At 39.2% G+C, this 26,051-nt stretch overlaps 1 protein-coding gene across 1 annotated transcript; it reads right to left on the minus strand.

The window, feature by feature from the left end:
* Positions 1 to 6,428: 6,428 nt before the first annotated feature.
* eef1e1 (eukaryotic translation elongation factor 1 epsilon 1) lies at positions 6,429 to 24,204 on the minus strand. The gene is made up of 4 exons (XM_057824570.1): positions 24,068 to 24,204; positions 23,315 to 23,512; positions 12,602 to 12,697; positions 6,429 to 8,834 (listed from the first exon to the last, which is right to left on the minus strand). Exons 1-4 carry the CDS (start codon positions 24,155 to 24,157, stop codon positions 8,691 to 8,693), a joined length of 528 nt encoding a protein of 175 aa, XP_057680553.1. The 5' UTR covers positions 24,158 to 24,204; the 3' UTR covers positions 6,429 to 8,690.
* Between the last annotated feature and the right edge of the window lie 1,847 nt (positions 24,205 to 26,051).

A 26,051-nucleotide genomic window follows, 5' to 3' on the forward strand; every position in this document is an offset into this window, starting at 1 on the left:
AATCGGATAAGGAACATGAAAAATTAAAATACAAGAGCTGAGCCACAAACGCTATAAAAAAAACAAAAAAAAAAACAGCCTCTATGTACAACAAAAGAAAAATTGGCTAATTTACATAGCAAAAGTCCGCTAGCTTAAATGCTATAAAATGCAAAAAAAATTTTGCTGCTAAATATACCTATAAACTAAAATAAACTAAAACGAATGCATTGAAAAACATGAGCTCAAACAAAAACTTAGCTTACTTTGGTCTGAACAGGGAGCAGTTGCATTCAGACATAGGAAATGAGGCAAACCAAAGTCCAACCTAATCAATAAATCGAAATGCAAACACAAATAAACCATTACGAAGCCACTTTAATTAAACGAATACTCGAAGCAACAAAATTTTATTGGATTTTTTCTCTCTAATCGAATACTCGAGTTAATCGATTAATCGTTGCAGCACTAGACTATATGGTAGGATACCCAGGAAGACCCCACTTCTGACACAGAGACATAAAAAAGCCAGGCTGGAGTTTCACAAAACCTACCTGAGAAAGCCAAAAACGTAGTGGGTAGGTAGTGGGACAACTCCTACCGATCTGAATATGATCCAAACAGATTGGGTGAACAGTGTACATAATTGATAGCCTAAATCAGACATGTCCAAAGTCCGGCCCGGGGGCCAAATGCGGCCCGTGGTCAAATTTCATCCGGCCCCCAGCCTCTGTCATAAAATCAATAACGTCTGGCCCGCACACAGACTTTGAAATTGGTCAGCAGTACTGCTACCAGCATATGAAGTAGCTTACACACTAAATACTGCTCCTCATTTACCCACTAAAAGGCAGCAGCACTCTAAGCAACATTACCCCGCGTTACCCTTTATTCCTGATTTCTATAATGGCGACGATCAACAAAAAAAAAGAAAGTTGACTGTGACGGCCGACGCTTCAAGGATAGGTGGAAATTGGACTAAAATATCCAACAACTGTGTCTGCGTCATTTGCAAAGAGACAGTCGTTGTTTTTAAAGAGTTCAATGTGAGGCGATATTAACAAACAAGACACGCTGACATGTACGACGAGATTACAGGGAAGATATGTAGCGAGAAATTGAAGCAACTTGAAGCTAGTTTAATTTTACAGCAGCAGTATTTCGCAAGAGCCCGAGAGTCGAAAGAGTACGCCACAAAGGCTAGTTGCGAGATTGTTGAAATAATTAATTTAGGGCTGTCAAACGATTAAAATTTTTTAATCGAGTTAATCACAGCTTAAAAATTAATTAATCATAATTAATCACAATTCAAACCATTTATAAAATATCCATATTTTTCTGTAAATTATTGTTGGAATGGAAAGATAAGACACAAGACGGATATAGACAGTGCCTTGCAAAAGTATTCGGCCCCCTTGAATCTTGCAACCTTTCGCCACATTTCAGGCTTCAAACATAAAGATATGAAATTTAATTTTTTTGTCAAGAATCAACAACAAGTGGGACACAATCGTGAAGTGGAACAACATTTATTGGATAATTTAAACTTTTTTAACAAATAAAAAACTGAAAAGTGGGGCGTGCAATATTATTGCGTATAATATATGCGTAGTGCTACCAATTGATACATCTTCTCTGTTTTGGGAAATAACATAAGGTGTTAAGAAAAAGATCAACTGCTACCTTGCTTCCCCACATTGCTCCCCATGATATTTCTAATCGTAGGGAGAGGGATTGTAAGGCTTTCAAAAAAACGGCTTCAAAGGCTGCCAAAATTCACTCTATTCACTTTACGCTGTCTTTTATCTCTCTATAAAGGTAAAACGGCGCCATCACAGATTGAGCGCGACAATGCGTGAGTGGGTCGTGCAGCGCATGCATTAATTGCGTTAAATATTTTAACGTGATAAATTTTTAAAAAATTAATTACCGCCGTTAACGGGATAAATTTGATAACCCTACCTTAAGCTTAAACTAAAGACTCTGGATGAGTGTAACATAATATGTCTGTAACGTTAAATACAATTAGAAAACGATTTAATTAAAAAATATATATAGTAAAAAAAGGCATGGCCGATATTTTTTTGCCGATTCCGATACTTTGAAAATGACGTGATCGGACATCTCTAGTGGCGGCTTATAGTCAGGCGCGCCTTTTAGTGCGAAAATTTTACCAGTATATGATTTATACTTGGCGTGTCTCTTCTTTTATGCTAACTGGAAAAGGCATTGTACGATTGTGAATTTATTTATCAGTATATGTTCAGATCAGCTGCCTTTTTATCCTCAACATTTACATACATACACATTTTTCAAAGAGGCTTATTTTACCTGGCTAAAAATTTGCATTTTGATATTCACTTGTTCACTTTCTTTTCAGCGTATTATTCTTACAGAGAAACAAGGAATCATGGCATCATCAGAAACACAAATTATTTTAGAAAATATGCCCAGGGGCAACTTTTTCAGCGAGCGGTCTTGACAACACAGCATTCCTACTAAATGTTAACACAAGCAAGAAGACAAAGGGGTCTTTAGCGGCTTCCAACACCACAAACTGCCGCATCTAGTCACAAGGGCAGCCGGGATGACTGTGAGCTATTTTTCCTCCCTTCTCACATCTTGGAAACACTGACCACAAACATCAAAACTATTTTGAACTACACTTGTCTTCTGGCTGATTTACGTAAAACAGATTGTGAGAAAAATAATACGTACACACCGGATTATATTGCAGGGTTTTGTGGGTCATGAGCTTTTTAGATGTGGCGGTGACGTCGTTGCTGGGGTCATGAGAGCACAAATTTAACATTAAAACATCCTTTTCACAAAGTCAATACAATATACTTGCAAATAATCACATATGCGTCAGTTTTCAAGATGGTACCTCTCACCCAGCGGAGGGTAGTAACTAGAGGTGGGAATCTTTGGGTACCTAACGATTCGATTACGATTCAGAGGCTCCGATTCAATTATAAATCGATTATTGATGTCACCCAAACCCCCACTTTTAATGTTTTGTACATTAGTTCCAAAATAGTTTAAACATCCTATTAGGCTAAACCAAACTACTATTTAAGTATCAAGTTAACAGTTCAAAACATTAAATAAAATACTCCAGTCCCCATTCTGTATCAGTAGCTTTAAACTACATTCAATTAATTTAATGATGTGAATCAACCGTTAATGTTGATAAAATTGCTCCCGTTATTCCATAATTTCCCTTCTGTCTGCTTACAATATGTCAAAGTTTTAAAACCGTTTCATTATTTAAAGATAGATTCAAGTCAAGATTTTGCTGATTTAGGAGTATTTCAGATAAAAAGTTAATTAGGTTTGCTACAACAGAGCCTTCTAAAGAAGTCTACTGCTTTAAGATGGCGGCTGTTTACAATGCGGCAACTACTAAACGGCAAGCATGTCGTTTCGCATCTAGTTCTTATAACATGCTCTAACACCGCAGTCGTCTGTCATTTAGCATCTACAGTGCCCTCCATAATTATTGGCACCCCTGAAAAAGATGTGTCTTTTAGCTTCTAATATAATTTTTTTAAATTCAATTAATATGGGACCTTAATGGAAAAAAAAGAGAAAAATCCAACCTTCAATACAAGTGCATTCATTCAGTGGGGAAAAAATCCCACATAAAGAAAAAATTATTTGACATCAAATAAGTTGTGTCACACTTATTAGCACCCCTGGTGTTAATACTTTGTACAACCCCCTTTTGCCAACAAAACAACTGACTGAGGTGGCCATGGGAGGAGCTTGATTTTGTGTCTGGTGAACCATTTTTGTGTGGATTTGGCCATATGTTTAGGGTCATTGTCTTGCTGAAAGACCCAGTGACGACCCATCTTTAGCTTTAGGGCAGAGGGCAACAGATTTTGATTTCAAATGTACTGGTATTTCAAAGCATTCATGATGCCATGCACCCTAACAAGTTTCCCAGGGCCTTTGCAAGCGAAACAGCCCCACAGCATCACTGACCCACCCCCATACTTCACAGTGGGTATGAGGTGCTTTTCAGCATGTGCATCTTTCGTGGCACGCCAGACCCACTTAGATTGTTTGTTGCCAAAAAGCTCAATCTTGGTCCCACACAAAAATACACATGGTCCCAGTTGAAGCCCTAACTAGTAGCCCGCCATTGTTGATGTCAATAATTACACAATGCTCATGGGTGCTTAAGCCCATAAAATCAGACGCAGCAGAGGGCGACAAAACTCCAAAAAACACAAGTAACAAGTTGGCATTGCCCTGTGCTGTCATTTTAATCTGTTTGAGCGGGGCATGTGCGTTAATTGCGTCAAATATTTTAACGTGATTAATTAAAAAAATTAATTACCGCCCGTTAACGTGATAATTTTGACAGCCCTAGTAATTATAGTTTTCGTACCATGCATGCATTTTGAAACATTGTGAAAAAATTCAGTGGGAGAAATTAGCCGCTACGGCACTGGCGTCATAGTTCGCAATATTTACGTAAATTAAATGCTTAACTGCCGCTTTTTTTGCTTTTAACCAAGAATCGAGACTGTTTTACGTTCATATCTATACAGAATTCGGGGAATTAAGCATTTATTCACGAGAATTTTCAACGTAAAAAGCCCATTGTGGTGATAAGGCGGCGCCACTATGGCTTAAAGACTAGCAGCACATTCGACATTTACGTGGAAGAAATGCTAACTGCCTGGTTCTTTGCTCTTTTAACAAAGAATCCAAACTGTTTTACACCCATATCTATAAAGATTCAGGGATTTACCTATTTCTTTACAAGAATTTTCAACGTAAAAAGCTCTTGTGTTTGTGTTTCCACTCGGTCAGCTTTGAAGGAGATAGGCCCCCTATTAATCGGTCCCACGCCCTGTCAATACACTCACCGGCCACTTTATTAGGTACACCATGCTAGTAATGGGTTGGACCCCCTTTTGCCTCCAGAACTGCCTCAATTCTTCGTGGCATGGATTCAACAAGGTGCTGGAAGCATTCCTCAGAGAGTTTGGTCCATATTGACATGATGGCATCACAAAGTTGGTGCAGATTTGTTGGCTGCACATCCATGATGCGAATCTCCCGTTCCACCACATTCCAAAAATGCTCTATTGGATTGAGATCTGGTGACTGTGGAGGCCATTTGAGTACAGTGAACTCATTGTCATGTTCAAGAAACCAGTCTGAGATGATTCCAGCTTTATGACCTGGCGCATTATCCTGCTGAAAGAAGCCATCAGAAGTTGGGTACATCGTGGTCATAAAGGGATGGACATGGTCAGCAACAATACTCAGGTAGGCTGCGGCGTTCCAACGATGCTCACTTGGTACCAAGGGGCCCAAAGAGTGCCAAGAAAATATTCCCCACACCATTACACCACCACCACCAGCCTGAACCGTTGATACAAGGCAGGATGGATCCATGCTTTCATGTTGTTGATGCCAAATTCTGACCCTAACATCCGAATGTCGCAGCAGAAATCGAGACTCATCAGACCAGGCAACGTTTTTCCAATCTTCTATTGTCCAATTTCGATGAGCTTGTGCAAATTGTAGCCTCAGTTTCCTGTTCTTAGCTGAAAGGAGTGGCACCCGGCGTGGTCCTCTGCTGCTGTAGCCCATCTGCCTCAAAGTTCGACGTACAGTGTGTTCAGAGATGCTCTTCTGCCTACCTTGGTTGTAACGGGTGGTTATTTGAGTCACTGTTGCCTTTATATCAGCTCGAACCAGTCTGGCCATTCTCCTCTGACCTCTGGCAACAACAAGCCATTTCCGCCCACAGAACTGCCGCACACTGGATATTTTTTCTTTTTCGGACCATTCTCTGCAAACCCTAGAGATGGTTGTGCGTGAAAATCCCAGTAGATCAGCAGTTTCAAAAATACTCAGACCAGGCCTTCTGGCACCAACAACCACGCCACGTTCAAAGTCACTCAAATCACCTTTCTTCCCCATACGGATGCTCGGTTTGAACTGCAGGAGATTGTCTTAAACCATGCCTAATTGCACCGAGTTGCCGCCATGTGATTGGCTGATTAGAAATTAAGTATTAACTAGCAGTTGGACAGGTATGCCTAATAAAGTGGCCGGTGAGTGTATATTATGAAGTCTATGAGCTGCAGCCTTACTCGGCACACTTGCTGCTTTTATGAAGCAAACCAAAAATTTACGTCTTCAAAATATAAAATTGATCGCACATCCCGCAATAGGATTATTGCTCATGTGCACATCGCGATGGCGATATTAAAACAATATATTGTACAGGGCTACAGACTGCTTGTTTAATATTATTTTGGATGTAACGATACTATTATTCAAATCCAATTTTTGGCTACTCTACCACACCTCTGCTCAATGGTTACAATAGTGAAGCCACAGAACAACTTCTAGGGGGGACTTACCATTGTTCACATCTTAAAAAGAACCCTCAGCCTCCGGGTGCTCTTTTCCTCTCCATGGCTGCCTGCCTCCCTCTTCCTTCTTCTCTCTCTAGAAGCCCCCTGTGGTAGTATGAGGACTGAAGTGACACACAGTGGCTGACTGTCGCCCAAGGGTGGCTCGGGTTCGGGCCTTGGCTGCTTGGCTGTGTGTGGCAGCTGGTGAGCCCGCTGCCCTCTGCCTGGCCTGCAGCATAAACAGTGATGCTTATTGGGACTTGAGCGGAGCCTCGTTCTGATCTTTTGACTCTGGGGCTGATGCTCGACTGCTTGCTGCCGCTGCCCACATAACTGGTACTGAGGAAGAAGGGAAAGAGCGCGGTGATGCGATCGTACTCAAAATAGAGTCTTGTGAAATATACGTGATTTCAAATTTTAAAGCATTAAAATGTACACAAATCAAAACTAACAGGGAACTGACTGAATCCAGATCATCTATACTCACATTTAGATTTTCCACTTCACAACGATACTCTTTTCTCGTATTTACCGTTTTACTGCTTGTATTACTCTAACATACCCAATATAAAATAAATAACATTTATATCATAGTTTAAGGAAAACAAGCAGAATATATTCAACACAGGGCATAAAGAGATACATGACGCCTTCTGACCACGGAAGCCCAACGCGTGCGTCATGCAGCTGACTGAGCAAGATTGACGTGACTACCAGGTGATAGGCAAGAAATCTACAAGCCCACTTCTGCCACACCAAATCCCGCCATCAGGACAGTCCAGAACAAATGGCGGGACGTCTTGTACTACCACAATACCAGATAACAAAAACAACTCTAAGTTTGATATCTCGACGGGCCGAACCTCCCACCTCAGTGGCCTCAGTAACCATGACCCAGCAATGAACGGTGACGCACGAACTTGACCGCCCAAATCTGCAACAGAAGAATTATCCAACAACACCCAGGCACACCCTTCGTCCGGCCCAACAACACCTCTCTTCCTGCCCACGGCCCGCCCCCGGGAGCCTTAAAAAAGACTGAATGTTTAACTAATCGTTTGATTTTTTCCCAGTAACCTTTTGTTGACTAGTGATATAGTGACCCTGAATCCTCGCCTAGGTCTCTCTGTGCTTTATGATTGCTGTCGACTCAGTATAAATTCTCAACTTGTGTATCGAAGCCTTTTTCCAACTTTCAAAAAGGAGTCAGTACGAGGGGTTAAACCTAAGGTGAACGCTCGGAGTTTGGCCTCTTGGCCGGGTTGTCGGAGTTTTGCCGGCCTGTGTCGCTGGAGCTGTATCAGCGCGGGTCGGCTGGCGTGATTCCGGCAATGTGGCTAAAAGGTCGGATTCCTTCACCGCTTAAAAAAACACCACATGCATTAAAAAGAAAGCAGGATTTCGACAATGATACAACAGTTTGGCCTTTTGGCGGGGTTGCCCGAGTTTCGCCGGCCTGGGTCGTTGGAGCCGTGTCAGCGCGAGTCGGCTGGTGTGATTCCGGCAATCTGGCTAAAAGGTCAGATTCCTTCACTGCTTAAAAAAACACCACATGCATTAAAAAGAAAGCATGATTTCGACACTCAATGAGACAACAAACACTGGGGGGATTGACGCCTTCTGACCACGGAAGTCCATTGCGTGTGTCATGCAGCTGACCGAGCAAGATTGCCGTACTACCAGGTGATAGGCAAGACATCTACAAGCCCACGTCTGCAACACCAAATCCCACAATCAGGACATACCACAACAAATGGTGGGACGTCCTGTACTACCACATCACCTGATAACAAAAACAACTCCAAGTTTGATAGCCTGGCGCCTCTCAGACATCAAGGCAAGTGCTGTATGATTGCTGTCGACTCAAAATACTTGTGTTTCGAAGACTTTTTTTCCAGCTTTCAATATTGAGTCAGTACGAGGGGTTAAGACTAAGGTGACCCCGCAGAGTTTGGCCTTTTGGCCGGGTTTTCGGGGGTTTCACCGGTCCGTGTCGTTGGAGCTGCATCAGCGCGGGTCCGGCGGTTTGCCTGGCGTGATTCCGGCAATCTGGCTAAAAGGTCGGATTCCTTCACCGCTTAAAAACACACCACATGCATTAAAAAGAAATCAGCAGGGTTTCAACAGTCAATGATACAACAAACACTAAAAAGACAAGTGGGGATTGACCGAGTTTATTAGTTGGACTTAATCCTGTGAAACAATGAGTATCTCTTCAACAACATACAGTATGTCTTGGTCTTAATACTGGTTAAAAAAAATTCCAAATAATTTGGTATGAGGAGCTACGACTTGGAGCATCTGATACTTAACAGCGGGGCGTCAGTGGTGTTTACTGGTGTAAATTCTGTTCCTGAGCACAACTACTGGGGGGAGGTGGTGTCGAATGCCGGCGCAATGCTGGATGTGGTCGAACCATCGTGTCACGTTCATGTACTGCTCCTTCTCCTGGAAGGTTAAGTCCACCTGGTTGAGAAAGCATGGATGTGTGTCATTACACAAGGCAGAATAGGAATGGCAAAGGTGCATGGGCGAGAGGTCATTGTGTCACAAAGGCATTTTTACACATTAAAATAGAGGATGCATCACAGCCTAAAAAAATAAATCAGCGTGTCCTTGGAAAATACTTTTGGGGATCTAATTAAATGGAATTTGAAAACCGACAACATCGACGCCCAGAACCATCAGTCGCTTTTAATGATTGTGAAATCTTGTTATGCGTGAAGTGAACATTTGGAATCGAGTGGCGCGACTTAATGTCCCTGGGGTTAACACTGAGTCCAAACCAAAGTGACGCCGTGCCTGGTGGCAAGACTGACCGCTCGTCTTTGCTAAAGCCACTGACATCTACTTATGGGATTTCCTGTTTGCATTATGTTCTGTATTTTCGTAGAACTAAATGACAAATTGTGTTTAAATAGAATGATAGCGTGAACAGATCTCATAACACACCGTCCTTTTAAATCATCACTTTTCATGTCCATTCGAGGTCAACAGATATATCGGCCGGCCGATACATGGACTTTTCTTCAAGATCGGCCAATTAACAAACAAAAATACAGGCCAATAAAAAAAGGAAACCTGCTACAGGAAGCTTCAGGCTTACCTGATTTGTAAATATTTAATATTAGTATTATAATATTTAATAATATATGAAAGATTTTTTTTCATTGTGCATGAGAGAATATGCAATATTGCTTTAGCCTTTTAAGGTGTTTAACGAGTGATCCTTTCACTCTAAATGTAACTTGTAGCATTAGCCTAGCAGGGATGTTTTTGGCAGCCCTTTTAGTTTTTGTCTTAGGCTTTGGGCGAAAATAATTACCGTATTGGCCCGAATATAAGACGGACATGACTATAAGACGACCCCCCCCCCTTTTTCAAGACTCAAGTTTGAAAAAAGACTTTTTGAACACCAAATTTTTATACAGAAAACAATTACAGTACATCTGAAACAAATGATTATAACAATATATTTGTGAGAAAAAAAGCATGTTATTTTGCCTCATTCAAATCTTAATATTTGAACATTTAAATATGTAAACTAAAGTGCAATCACATTCGTAAATGAAAGGCTTCTGGTTTTTGAAATGTAAATAAACCATTGTGACAAAACAACAAAATTGTAACTGTACTCTTGAAACAAATCTGAATAAGGAAAAACATTGCAATAAAATAATGCAAACTGGTTAAACTAAAAAGAGTAGCTAAAATCTGTCATGACAGATCATCCCTTCAATTATATCTGGCGCCATCTAGCGTCATGAATAGGTATAATGTCTAGACTGCGAATATAAGACGACCCACTCTTTTTCAGTGTTATTTCAATGTAAAAAATCCCGTCTTATATTTGGGCCAATACGGTATTAGTCTTAGTCATATTTAAGTTATTTCCAAAATGTGTTCGTCTTCAACTAGTTTTAGGCAATGAAGACGCCGACAAATTTCGTCACTGGCCGGTGACTAAGCCTGTATGTCTTTGGGGGGAGTTGCAGCACGTCACATGGGTGACACGGTCAAACACTGCTAAATACGTGCTAACTACACATACGATAAGAAAATGTCACACATTGTACCGTAATTTCCCGAATATAACGCACACTTCCCCCCCCCAAATTTACTCGTAAAATCATGGGTGCGTGTTATTCACGGGTACAGGGACGGAGACAGAAAAAATTCATCATGATTTATGTTCCATTGTAAGCATGGACCAGAACTATATTACCTAATCCGAACGACAGTGACATAATAATCAAGTTTTATGTGGTAAATAATTGTTTTCATGATATTTTTCACGTCTAAGACTTTTTTTTGTACTATTCGTTTATTATTTACCAGTACATTTTTCTAACCTTTGCGTTGCAACAAGCCGGCACACGGCGATGTTGTCTTGAAGAGAACGTATATGGCGATCCGTTTCGTATAAATGTTGACCGTGTGGCGAGCTAGGACAGGAGTCTGAGGAAGAGTGTCGAACCACTGAGCCAAGCCGCGTTGTTTTATTTACATTGAAACTCACAAAATAACAACGTACGTCTTGCACGCAAATCGCGGGACATTTGTTGACTTCCGGCTTTTCCCTTAACTAAACTCTTCCCCCTGGGAACTACACAACTTGCCAACATTAGTTCTGCTGGTGAATGCTGTTAAAACTCGCTACAACTCGTTACTTTGTGAAAATTATTATCGTATACTGTGAGCAATTTTACCACCGAAAATAAATATTCTATTTAAAAAAAAAAAAAAAAAGACAAAATGATTAAAAAATGCTGCAACCGCGTACTTCATAAAACTTCGAGACACCAGACTCATATTTATTGGTGCTAAAATTAGGGTGCGCTTTATACACGGGTACAAGAATTTTCCCTAGATTTTACAGGTAAAGTTGGGGTGCGCGTTATACACAGGTACACCTTATATTCGGGAAATTATGGTAATCGTATGACGGAAACTGTGGTGAATTTTAATCTCAGGATTAGTCCTAATCGATGTGCTGCTGCTCTGCAGCTACAGTTTGGTTGAAGTTATTGATGCCAAGGGGGGAAGGGGCACAAAATATTAAATCTGATGGTTCACTTACCGTAATTTCCTGAATATAACGCGCACTTTTTCCCCCCAAAATCAACTTATAAAATCATGGTGCGCATTATAAACGGGCACATGGATGGAGACAGAAATATATATACACATATATACACACCGAATTTTTTTTTTTTTATTGACACGGCCACGATGTGTTGAAGAAAAGTATGCGGCGACCCGTTGCTGACCATTACGGTACGTGACGTCACCATTTTGTTTCGGTAATACTTCACTCTAATCGGCCGAATGATTTCGTCTGTGTTACAAATTCTGCTTTTTTCACTCTTCGTTAAGCACAGAATTTAGTTTCTTGAACTCATTTGAATCGACGTTTATTGCAGCTCGGCAACTTGGACCATAACAAACGTAAGCACACACACTTCCTGTGTCCGTCAACTATATCGGTCCCTTGGGAAACTCAAACCCAAATAACAATAGTTCCTATTGTTACTGTCGTGTCGATAGCGATGAGCTCTCACGGATTTCCGACTTACGTTCTCACTTTTATTTTACCGTATCAATCCATGGAGGAAACATTTATTCATCATGATGAAACAAGCAAGTTATACAGCACCCTTTAAAAGAAAAGTCACATCTGTTTTGTTTTCTCCTAGATTCCGGTAAGTTGGAGAAGTTGTCAAATCATATTATTACCGTAAATATTGTCAGTTTATGGTAATGTTTTGAACTACCAATGTGCTATGCTTGTGCTGTATTTCACCAGTCAGTAAAATGACATTTCTGTATCTGTATACGAGCTCTGTTTTCTTGTATTCTTTTATTTATTGGTGCTAAAATTAGGGTGCGCGTTATAAACGGGTACAATAATTTCCCCTAGATTTTACAAGTAAATTTGGGTTGAGCATTATGCACGGGTGCGCCTTATATTCGGGAAATGACGGTACTTATTTTCCCCCCTTCTGTCATTGTTTGCATCCTATCATCATTAAAATATGAAAACCTATAAGTTTTTGGGTGGTTTTATTTCAAGCAGATGTTTTTTCATCTGTGTGATTTTGACAAAGATCAGCTCACATTTGATGGTGATTTTATGCTGAAATGTGAGAAATTCTAAAATATTCAGATACTTTTTCATACCACTGTAGCTGTGGTCCACTGTACACACACACACAAACACAAAAAAACCTCACTATTATTGGGTGGATTCCATTGTAGATGAGCACATCTGCTAAGGTGAAGTGGTTTCCAGCCATGCAAACTTTGTCTTGTAAGTAGAGGTTGAGGTCCTGGAGTGCAAAAACAAAAAAGGCCAGTTAAAACCTAATATCTGATTTGATTCAAATAAATAATCAGAGCTATGAGATAGTAATATGTGACTTTTTTTCTCTCCAAATAGTGGCAGTTTGAACCAGTCACTTCAAATGCCTATGAAAAAAACCAACTACACCTCTCTGAAATGTTGTTACAACTAGAGTTATCCCGATCACATATTTTTGCATCCGAGTTTGAGTCACCTGATTTTGATACAGAGTACCGATCCGTCACCTTGCAAATGATTTATCTATTACAAAAGATACAAAGTTCTGTTTCGTTTGACAATGTCATCTTGATGATTTTGTTGTACCGTAATTTTCGGACTATAAGGCGCACTTGACTATAAGCCGCCACCCATTAAATTTGATACGAAAATGGCATCCCGATCGATCGGGTCAGATCACGTCATTTTCAAAGTATCGGAATCGGCAAAAAAATATCAGCCATGCCTTTTTTTAATACATATTTTTTAATTAAATCGTTTTCTAATTGTATTTACCATTACAGACATAATATGTTACACTCATCCAGAGTCTTTCGTTTAGGCTTAAGGTAGGGTTATCAAATTTATCCCGATAACGGCGGTAATTTTTACAAAATGTATCACGTCAAAATATTTAACGCAATTAATGCATGCGTTGCACGTCCCACTCGCACATTATCGCGCTCAATCTGTAATGACGCCATTTTACCTATATAGAGAGATAAAAGGCAGCATAAAATAAGTAGAGTGAATTTTGGCAGCCTTTGGAGGCTTATTTTAATTGGCTAAAGCCTTACAAACCCTCTTTCTACGATTAGAAATATCATGGGAAGCAATGTGGGGAAGCAAGGTCGCATTTGATCTTTTTCTTAACACCTTATGTTATTTCCCAACGCAGAGAAGATATATCAATTGCTAGCACTACGCACAGTCATGGTTCCACTTCCCATCATGGTTCCACTTCCCATCATGCATTTTGGCATGGCTGCAGTATCATTTACTGAAAGCTCAACAAATACACTAGATGGCAATATTTAGTTACAAAGTCATAAGTCTTTCTATCCGTGGAACCCTCTCACAGAAAGAATGTTAATAATGTATATGCCATCTTGAGGATTTATTGTCATAGTAAACAAATACAGTACTTATGTACTGTATGTTGAATGTATATATTCGTACGAGTTTTATTCATTTTTTTCTTAATGCATTGCCAAAATGTATATGATCAGGAAAAATTATCGGGAATGATTGGAATTGAATCGGGAGCAAAAAAAAGCAATCGGATCGGGAAATATCGGGATCGGCAGATACTCAAACTAAAACGATCGGGATCGGATCGGGAGCAAAAAAACATGATCGGAACAACCCTAATAATAATCCTTTGCAAAACAATAGGGCCTCGCGCCTGTTGGTGCTCGTGCGCTAATTCATGCTCTGTGCTAATTATTTCTTCAGTTACTATTCTAGTTGTTTCATTAGTTGCTAGCTGTGGTATTTGGGAACTCTTTATTTCACAGTGGTGCCTTAAAACTGTCATAAGACCATCACAATTATGACATGACACTAGAGCTGTCCCGACTAGTCGACATAGTCGACGTCATCGATGACGTAAATCCGTCGACGAGCACAACATCCCGTCGACGGTTAATGAAGGGTTAAAAAAATATATGCGTGGAAAGTTAGAATGTCGGATGCTCTGTTTGCAAGTGGGGAAAGCGGCACAAAGCCAAAAAAAAGCGCACCAGAGTGTCCAAAACATTGACTTATTTCAAAGAAACAAAGGAGAGTACACTCTTCTGTCCTGTCTCTTCAATGCCAAGCTTGGCTGCACGTCGGCCGTGAATAAACACCTCAAGCGCCTTCACCCAGTTTGTAATTTTGTTTTTTCATTTTTTGTACACCAGAGGGTGCTGTCGCCTTACTAAATAATAATGTTTCATTGACAATGGGCCTATAAGTGCTATTAGTATTGTTCTTAATGCTAATTGAAAGGTTTATTTCATGTTATGGTTTATTTTATGGTATAGAAAATTATATAAGGTTAAAAGGTCATAAATATATACAGTATATACAGTGATTGCACTCAAGGGAGAGATTGTCAATGATAAGGTAATAAATTAAGGTAAAGGCAATTCATATAGGCAATTCATTGATATATAAATAAGGTTTAAAAGGAAAAAGGTGAAAAGTTTTTGTTAATTTCTAATTGTGTTCTCTTACGGTGTGTTTACATCAAGGATGGAATAAAAGTTGTAAACCATCAGTTTAAGAGACCATCTTTTCAATCGGGATGCTACACTAGTTAATTCTATCAGCATTTCAACTCATTGTTTATTTGTGATTTATTATTGTTATTTATGTATTTATTTGCACTTTAATAAATCATTTGAGTGTTCCAATAAGTTTTTTGTGAATTGATAAGCGTCAACAAAAATTTCATTGCTAAATTAGTTAAAAAAAAAAAAAAAAATTAATTATTAGATTAGTCGACTAATCGTAAAAATAGTCGGCTGACTAATCGGGAGAAAATTAGTCGTTTGGGACAGCCCTACATGACACCACCATGAGCATTAATGAATGCTTTTTTTTTTTTTTTTTAACTTCAATATCAATAAAAGGTTATATCATCTTATACGAAATGTACAAAATTTCAAGTATGTTGTTAATCATCACCTTTGAATAGGAAATAGGAAGCATGACAGCAGGTTCATTAACCTATATATCCGGCTGTGTGCATGAAGTGGCTTTTCCCTTGCGTGTGAGCCATAAAGAAGGCAATGATATTGTATACTGTATATCCTGAGGGGGTATGGCGTCCTCAGTCCATGACTGGCAACTTAGCACAGATGCCACAGTAAACAGGCCGTTTGTTTACTACGCTGCCAAATAACTCTTATTTGACATTTAATGAAGCCGTCTAAACTTGGGTGGCGTGATTTGCATTTCAGAGACTAAAGTCGCGCACGGAAGTGCTGGTCCCATGGGACGGGGACCATCTTTAGCACTTGTACGCAGCGCGAAAGGAACTCTCGCCATGCGCACTGAGCGTCTCGGGGGCAAATTGAGTTATTGTGCGGCAAAAGTGGCTGATGCCAAACAAGGCATGAAGACTGCAGACTTCCACCATCAGATCCTTGGCTTCTTTGTAGCCTGCAGCCACGGAGCTCAAGCCCAGTCGAGCATCGGAGAAGAAGCGGCGATCTGTCGGTGCCTCCGCGTAGCTCGTAGGCCACATATAGATTAGAAAAGTACAGCTGTTCATTTTTGCAAGAAAAGTACTTAATCTGCATAATTATGTGGTTTACATATAACAGATTTTTATTTGTTTTTATTTCATGAAATTGATTGAAGTAGTGCTGCAACGATTAATCGATTAACTCGAGTAATTTGATTAGAAAAAAGCTTGGAATCAAATTTTGCTGATTTGAGGATTTGTTTAATAAGAGTGATGTTGTAATGGTTTGTTTTTATAGGGTTAGCATTTAGTTTAAATGATTTGGGTGGACACACTGCCCTCCAGTAGCAACAGTGAATATGATATAAATCATATTAGATGGGTGGATCCAGCTGCTCCCTATTAAAAACAACATGAATGTGTTTTTGTTTGAGTATTTTTACCATTTTTTTTTTGTGGGAATATGTGTTATAATATATGTGTTTGAAGGATTAGTTAAGAGCATTGTAAAAAAACAAACAAACAAAAAAAAACAAGTTAGAATATGTGTTATATAATATGTGTTTGCGGGATTAGTTAAGAGCATTGTAAAAAAAAAAAAGTTAGCATTTTCTAGCATTTAAGCTAGCGGACTATTGCTATGCAAGTTAGCTTATTGTTCTTTTGTTGTACTTCGATCTTCATTTATTATTTTAGACCGTTTGAGACTAAGCTAATGTATTTTATTTTTTAAATGCATTTATTGCTCTTGTGAAATGAAAGTGTAATTCTGCATAGTTTGGGAAAAAAAAAAAAGACTGGGAATTTTATTTTGTCTTCGCATTTAATGCTCTTTGAAATTGCAGTCTTAGCAAGCCTTGTTTTCCATCTTCCTAAAATTGATTCTGCAATGTATTAAATGTTCCTGATCCGATTACTCGATTATTCAAACGAACTAGTTGATAGATTAATCGACTACTAAAATAATGGATAGCGCAAACCTAATTGATTACTTAAATAATCGATAGCTGCAGCCTTACAGTGGTATGAAAAAGTATCTGAACCTTTTTAATTTCTCACATTTTTGTATGAAATCACCATAAAATGTGATCTGACCTTTGTCAAAACCACACAGATGAGAAAAAAAAAAGAAACAGTGTCTGCTTGAACTAAGACCACCCAAACATTTATAGGTTTTCATATTTTAATGAGGATAGTATGCAAACAATGACAGAAGGGGGTAAAAAATAAGTGAACCATCACATTTAATATTTTGTGCCCCCCCCCCCCCCTTTGGCAGCAATAACTTCAACCAGACGCTTCCTGTAGCTACCAATCAGTCTGGCACATCAATCAGGACTAATCTTGGCCCATTCTTCTCCACAAAACTGCTGTGGTTCTGTCAGATTCCTGGGATATTAGCCATGAATCGCTGTCTTTAGGTCATGCCACAGCATCTCAATGGAGTTCAAGTCTGGACTTTAACTTGGCCACTCCAGAATATGTATTTCGTTCTTCTGAAACCGTTCTGAAGATGATTTACTTCTGTGTTTTGGATAGTTGTCTTGTTGCAGCATCCATCCTCTTTTTGGCTTCAACAGTCGGACAGACGGCATCAGGTTTTCCTGCAAAACTTTTGAATTCATTCTTCCATTAATGATTACAAGTTGTCCAGGCCCTGAGGCAGCAAAACAGCCGCAATTCACGATGTTCCATCCACCATGCTTCACGGTGGGGATGAGGTGTCGATATTGGTGAGCTGTTCCATTTTTACTCCACACAACGTTGTGTGTTACTCCTAAACAATTCAACTTTGGTTTCATCAGTCCACAAAATATTTTACCAAAACTTCTGTGGAGTGTCCAAGTGCCTTTTTGCAAACATTAAACAAGCAACAATGTTTTTTTTTAGACAGCGGTGGCTTCCTCTGTGGAGTCATCCCACGAACACCATTCTTGGCCATAGTTTTACATATAGTTGATGTGTGCAAGGAAATATTGGCCTGTGCCAGTGATTTCTGTAAGTCTTTAGCAGACACTTTAGGGTTCTTTTTTACCTCTGTGTATTCTGTGCCGAACTCTTGGCGTCGTCTTTGTTAGATGGCCACTCCTTGGGAGAGAAGCAACAGTGCCAAACTCTCTCCATTTGTAGACAACTTCTCTGACTGTCGATTTATGAACATCCAGACTTAGAGATGGTTTTGTATCCTTTCCCAGCTTTATACAAATCAACAAACTAGTGCTGCAACGATTAATCGATTAACTCGAGTATTCGATTAGAAAAAAATATTGAAATTAAATTTTATTGCTTTGATTATTCGTTTAATTTAAGTGACGTTGTAATGGTTTGTTTTGAAAATGTTTGCATTTAGTTTTATTGATTAGGGTGGATACACAGCTCTCTGGTCTGACTCATTTCACATGGCTGAATCCAACTGCTCCCTGTTAAGACCAAGTTTTTGTTTGAGCTAATGTTTTTTTAATGCATTCATAATTTAGTTTATACGTATATTTAGCTGTTTTTGTGGGAATATGTGCTTGAACCATTTGTTAAGAGCATTGTTTAAAAAAAAAAAAAAAACGTGAGCAATTTATAGCATTTAGGCTAGTGGACTTTTGCTATGCAAGTTGGCCAATTGTTCTTTTGTTGTACATAGATTCTCATTTTATTTTTTAATACCGTTTGAGGCTCAGCTCAGGTATGTCAATTTTTCATGTTCTGTATCCGATTACTTGATTATTCGAACTAACTAGTTTATCGATTAATCGACTACTAAAATAATCGATAGCTGCAGCCCTACAACAAACCTTGATCGCAGGTCTTCAGACAGCTCTTTTGACCGAGCCATGATGTACATCAGACAGTACTTCTCTTCAAGACATTTCTTACCAGGTGTGTGTTTTATAGTGGGCAGGGCAGCTTTAAACCACTCATCATTAATTGGGCACACACCTGACTTAAAATGTTTGGCAAAAATTGGTTTCAATTGCTTTTTAAGCAATTGAGGGTTCACTTGCTTATTTTCCCCCCCTTCTGTCATTGTTTGCATGTAATCATCATTAAAATATATTTTTAAAAAAACAACTTATACATTTTTGGGTGGTTTTAGTAAAAGCAGACACAATTTTCATCTGTGTGATTTTGACAAAGATCAGATCACATTTGATGGGGATTATATGCAGAAATGTGAGAAATTCCAAAAGCTTCAGATACTTTTTCATACCACTGTACATATTGCTCCTTTAATACAATTTGAACAAAATGTGCAATTCAGTCTCAGACAACATCCAGAACAAATTTGATCAGATCCCGATTAGGCATTTGGCAACAATTTAAATGTAACAGCTGCATCTTTTCTTAAAACGTCTAGACTTTCTGTCAAATGCAATCATCAATCTGTTAACCCCCGAGGAAAATATAGCCAAGTGAGGGAGCAAATCCTCTTTGCCAGAAGATTTTGCATTGAGAATTTGGGAATTTTACTTTACAAAACAGTCATTTCAAAGGAAGTTGGAAAGGTGGCTAACTTTGGATTGAGGGGTCAAATGGTTTGACTTTCATGTTATCACATCACGTGAGTGACAGTCTGTGTGAAAAGCTATGTATCTTTTTTTTTGCATCCTGGGGTGAAAAGGTTTTAAAAAGTGGTGTATTTGACAGTTTGTCTCTGCGGTCCATTTCAATGAGGATGACTGGTGTTTGAAAGAAGGGTGTTATGGCCTCAGCAGGACAGGCATGGTGGTGAAGGGGCACCAGAGCCGAGACGCTCAGGGCGACTTCCTTCTTTAAGTGGCACCATTAGAATATTTAAGAGGCTTGTCCAGAGAACACGCTGCCGCCCGGCATGATTCCTCCGACACGCAGCGAGGGCGTGTGTGTGTGTCACTAGGAAAAGCGCGCACATACATAGACGCTTCATGCTGACAGGACAGCGCCAAGAGGCGCCCAGTGTCCGGCAGAACTGTGACTGGGGATCTATTTCACACTGACTGGCGTCGGGCACATTTAGGCATTTTTGTCTGTCATGAGGGGCCATGTCACCGAAAGGCCATACATCAGTCTAGATTGCAGTCACGTGTGGCTCCCCGAGACACACATTTTCTGTACCCCTCACAAATGAAATCAGAGGGGAATGCTTGTTGCTCTTTGAACTAGAAAATTTAAATTTTTGGTAGCTTTGCTGTGATGGTTGGTATATCCGGCCACCTTAATGTTGATTTTGAGGCAATTCAAGGAGACTTCTTGTTGGTTTGGAGGTGTTTCGGGGACACCTGTTGATTACAGGTCACTTTGTTTTGGGGTTACGTCCTGTCGATAGAATTGACGTTCAGAGGCGTCAATGGCATCGACGTACATGGGCGTGGCATGAACGTTTATGGCCGTCGTTGAAATGGTCATACAGTGCTGGCCAAAAGTATTGGCACCCCTGCAATTCTGTCAGATAATGCTCAATTTCTCCCAGAAAATGATTGCAATTGCAAATGCTTTAGTAGTAATATCTTTATGGATTTTGCTTGCAATGAAAAAACACAAAAGAGAATGGAATTTTTTAAAAAATCATTTAGAGCTGAAACCAATACTCGAGCAACTCGAGTAACTCGAGTTTAAAAACTGATCCGAGTAATTTTATTCACCTCGAGTAATCGTTTATTTTGACAGCTCTAAGCATCACGTTTCGCTCGGACTACTTTTAATGCGGGACAACGCGCTGACGTCACGTGCGTAGAGGAAGAAGCAATAAAAAAATATAAAAAACATTTCCGCAGCCGACAGCCGCTCCAAACTACGCTGACTTTGCTAAAAACTAGCCCGCATGATGTTAAGTTGGTAGCAGGTAGCATCTGATGAGTCTCATAGAGATCACATGTATGTTGAACTAGATGCGAAACGACAGACTCGGCCGCGTCTGGGCAGCGTTAATAAACAGCCGCCATCTTAAAGCAGTAGAGCGCTAAGCGCTATTAAAGAGCGCTAAGCGCTAATAAATAAGATTAAAGTTACTGTCTGAGTCACTAGCTCACGTAACGTTAGCCCTGCGAGGGCTAGGTTTCTATTAATTATGACCACTTTCGATGCGTGGCTAACGTGTCTTACATACAGGCTTTAACATAACATAGCTTTGTGGAGTGATGAGGGTGTAAAATAAAAACTCAATAATGCTAACTATCAATTTTAGCTTCGTAGTCATTTCTGGATAAAACACCAAGTAGCACTGGTCCCTAATGTGCTCCAATACAGCCTGTATCATACATTTATTTTGAACACTGCAAAAACTCAATATCCTATCAGGACTTACAGTTTAGAGTAGCGTAAAACTTAACTAGAACTTAAAAATGGCTTGACACAAATAGAAATTCAATTGAAACACGTGGGAAAAAATCCTAACTTTTAAGTGATGTGTGTTATCAAGCGTAATGGCATTTTTTTTTTATTTTTTAAAAAAATAAGATCTAAAGGTTTTTTGAGTGAAAGCAGCGAATTTGTCTTTTTTTTAAATTCTAGTTACAGCTGAGATGCAATTGTTGGCTGTTTTCAACAATACACATCGAAAATAAAGACATTGATTGACTGAAAATGGTTCAAGATTAGATGAAATGTCTTGTTTTCTCATGTATATTTATAATTGCTCTTCACCTAAAAATATATTTGTTTTATCCGATTACTCGATTAATCGATAGAATTTTCAGTCGAATACTCGATTACTAAAATATTCGATAGCTGCAGCCCTAAAATCATCATTTTACATGGGCTGTCACAATTATCGCATTAACGGGCGGGAATTATTTTTTTAAATTAATCACATTAAAATATTTGACGCAATTAACGCACAAGCCCCGCACAGAAAAAAAAATTGAATTCTGGAGAGAGAGAAAAAAAAAAGACAGAAATGAAGCATTATTCGTCCAAAGAGCATGAGTGCCGCATGGTGACGCAGCACCAGGAGCAACGTGGTGTTCAGTATCTTGCTCATGGACACTTAGACGAGTTCATCAGGGCGGAGAATCGAACCCACAACCTCTGGGTTGGGGGACAACTACTCTACCACTGAGCCACGCCACCCCACAAGTCATGTTGAGGGCAGAGCTCTATGTCAAATACTTCATTCTTTATGGTGCTTTAAAGACCCCACATGATTTAACAGGCTGGAGTGATCATAGAACAGCAAGCTTGCGTCAGATCTAGGGGTGCACGATATCCATTTTTTGACACCGATACCGACATCGATAACTTCTTGCTCCCCAAGGCCAATACCGATACGATAACCGACCATATTTTTCAATGTATATTTATCTGAGTTTTTAAACACCTGTAGGTCAAAAATCTAGTGGTTGATTCAGCATAGATTTGCCTTTGACCAAACCAGAATTTTCATGATGACATGAACATTATTATAATGAACAAAACAAAGACGAACAGCTTTGACTTAAAAAAAGTGGCCATATTATTTTTTTCAAATAAATATAATTTGAGTCAATCACAATCAATCAGTCAATGTCATTGACGATGTGTTCCCCTGAACAATGAGAACTGATCTAAAACAAACATAAACCCAACATGTATTGTGTTTTGTCAGGAGATAAAACATTTGGTGCAACAGGAGAGCAGACTTTTGTCATCTTGGTCCATGAAACAAATGTCTTAACGTTGCAATTATAGAACAGCAAGCCTATCAATAACCAAAAGGCCTCTCAAGAACTTGTAAACATAACACTGTAAAATGCAAAATTTGCTAATTGCCACAGTAAGGTTTATAACTAACTCATTGACGGAAAAATACAGTCTGTAGAACACTAACAAAACTTTGCATACTCGCAAAACAGTAGTGGCAACAAACGCTCACATCCCAATCCGACACCGTGCCAAAAATATTATTAATAGGCCCGATAATATATAATGTTAGTGGAGTTATTGGGATGACGTCATAATATCATAATTACCGATAATTATCGGTCCGATAATTATCGTGCACCTCTAGTCAGATCGGTGTAATGGAGTCATGTGATTATTGTTGCGACGTCTCATTGGTGAAATTGCTCGAGCTACTTTTGGCTTCGCTAGCAAAAAAAAAAAAAAAAAAAAAAAAAAAAAAAAAAAAGCTGATACGTAGAATAAAGAGGGAAAATTTAACGATTCTTGTGTAGCCCAAAGTCGCGTAGTAAGAGTAGTGTTTTTTTTCACAAATCTACTCAATTTAATTGTAAGGCTTATTAAAACTACTCTTACAAGTACATTTTTTTTCAAAAACGTTACTCGAATAAATGTAACGAACTACATGTAACGTGTTACTACCCACCTCTACCCGGGGACTACCTGTATTGTCACACCCCCTAGAGTGTGCGCATATTTGTGAGAATGTTGGAGCGTTCAATGTACATTAAAAGAAAAAAAAAAAGTGGCATTTGCCTCTTTAGGAATAAACTTAGAGGAGCTTATTTTCACTTTTGTCCCTACCTTCAATATTGTTCTGCTGTCTTCCTTACTGCAGCTGTCCAGCTTGCTCACTCTGTACTCAAGCCACTGATGCACCACTGCTCTGTCCTCTGCGGTGCACCCAAGCAGCTCAGGACGCTTGGCCTCTTTCACCAGGTGGCAAGCAATAGTAACCAGACCCACCATGGGTTGACCATTGTTAGTCTGTAGCAGAGGGACCTGGAACAAGGAAAGTCATCAAGTTTGGTAGGACGTTTCATTGCCTTACAAATAATATTCAGACCTGCAGTTAACCGTACAATATGACGTTTATTATTATTATTATTGTATATATATATATATATATATATATATATATATATATATATATATATATATATATATATATATATATAAATAAAATAAAAAAAACTCCATCACGAGGACGGAAATAGAGGCGCACACTCCCACCACCCACACATCCAATCATCGGCTGGTACAGTAAGTGACAGCCCACCCTCTGTAGGAATCAATGGACAAGCATGTAGCGCTTTCCATCGTGCGAAATGAACATCTGACGAGGTGGACACAACATATCTCCATATCATATGAATTAAAGGCTGATATAATGCTTGACAGATGTTAAAGCTGTGTGTCTGTAGCGCTTTACTTTAGCGGTGTGACCAAACATCGCTAGCTTATTAGCAAAAAACCCCTGTCCACAGTGTACAACCCGCGTATGTTTGAAATACAACGACGCTTTTAAAGATTATATCCATGCACGTGTTTTTTCACCTTTTTGTCCCCTCGGGTACTGTATTTGTTGGGCTTTTTCAGTCCTAAATATTTCTCGAGCGACGATAGCTCCCGTAACGCCATGTTCATTGTAGTACACGTAGGACGTCACCGCCACTTCCCTCCTTCTGATTGGCTGTTTGTTTTTCGCTGAGCCCGCCTACTAGCCTATTTGACCAATTGCAAAACACAAGGTTGTATTGCATCATCAGGAAAGACGTGAATCTTAACGGTGATTTAAGTATCCGTAGCATGTGTGTAATGGTTTGAATAAAGAATAATAAAATAAAAAAATACAAAAAATACGGTGATTTAGGTCTTTTAATATGATAACATAAATAAACAAATACATAAGTAACTAAATAAATAAATAAATAAATTCTGCAATTGAACCTCATTCAGAAATATTTAACAAAAACATTAATTTTTCTATTTTCTTTTTTGTGTCTCTCCATCTCAATATGGTAACTTTGTAATGTAATATTGTAACTGATGTATGTATAGATGTAATGTACTTCTCTTTTATGCTATGTCCACTGGTTTATTTGCAGTTTTCATATTTTGCAGTGTTGCAATTAAAAACCCAAATAATGATTTAGTTTATTGGTTATACAGTGGTATGAAAAAGTATTTGAACCTTTTGGAATTTCTCACATTTCTGCATAAAATCACCATCAAATGTGATCTGATCTTTGTCAAAATCACACAGATATAAAAACTGTCTGCTTTAACTAAAACCATCCAAACATTCATAGGTTTTCATATTTTTATGAGGATAACATGCAAACAATGACTAAACCCAAGGAGATGTAAAGAGCAATCAAAAGCAATTTTACCGAACAATTTTAGTCAAATGTGTGCCCAATCACTGATGAGTGGTTTAAAGCTGCCCTGCCCACTATAAAACACACACCTGGTAAGAATTTATCTTGATGAGAAGCATTGTCTGATGTGCATCATGGCCCCATCAAAAGAGCTGTCTGAAGACCTGCGATCAAGGATTGTTGATTTATATGAAGTTCGGAAAGGATACAAAACCATCTCTAAAAGTCTGGATGTTCATCAATCGACAGTCAGAGAAGTTGTCAACAAATGGAAAGAGTTTGGCACTGTTTCTTCTCTCCCAAGCAGTGGCCGTCCACCAAAGATGACACCAAGAGTTCAGCGCGGAATATTCAGAGAGGTAAAAAAGAACCTTAGAGTGTCTCCTAAAGACTTGCAGAAATCACTGGCAAAGTCCAATATCTCTGTGCACACATCAACTATATGTAAAACTATGGCCAAGAATGATGTTCGCGGGAGGACTCCACGGAGGAAACCACTGTTATCTGAAAAAACAGTGTTGCTCATTTAATGTTTGCAAAAAGGCACTTGGACACTCCACAGAAGTTTTGACAAAATAGTTTGTGGACTGATGAAACCAAAGTTGAATAGTTTGAGAGTAACACACAAGGTCATGTGTGGAGGAAAAATGCAACAGCTCACCAACATCAACACCTCATCCCCATTGTGAAGCATGGCGAAGGGAGCATCATGATTTGGGGCTGTTTTGCTGCCTCAGGGCATGGACAACTTTCAATCATTAATGGATGAATGAATTCAAAAGTTTATCAGGAGGTTTTGCTGGAAAACCTGATGCTGTCTGTCAGACAGTAGAAGCTAAAAAGAGGATGGATGCTGCAACAAGACAATGATTCAAAACACAGAAGTAAATCAACTTCAGAATGGTTTCAGGAGAACAAAATACATGTTCTGGAGTGACCAAGTCCAGACTTGAACCCCACTGAGATGATGTGGCATGACCTAAAGACAGCGATTCATGCCATGCATCCCAGGAATCTGACTGAACTACAGCAGTTTTGTAGAGATGAATGGGCCAAAATTAGTCCTGGTCGATGTGCCAGACTGGGTGGTTTTAGTTAAAGCAGACACTGTTTTTTCATCTGTGTGATTTTGACAAAGATCAGATTACATTTGATGGTAA

Source organism: Corythoichthys intestinalis, chromosome 20 (genome assembly GCF_030265065.1).
Source record: "Corythoichthys intestinalis isolate RoL2023-P3 chromosome 20, ASM3026506v1, whole genome shotgun sequence".
NCBI lineage: Eukaryota > Metazoa > Chordata > Actinopteri > Syngnathiformes > Syngnathidae > Corythoichthys > Corythoichthys intestinalis.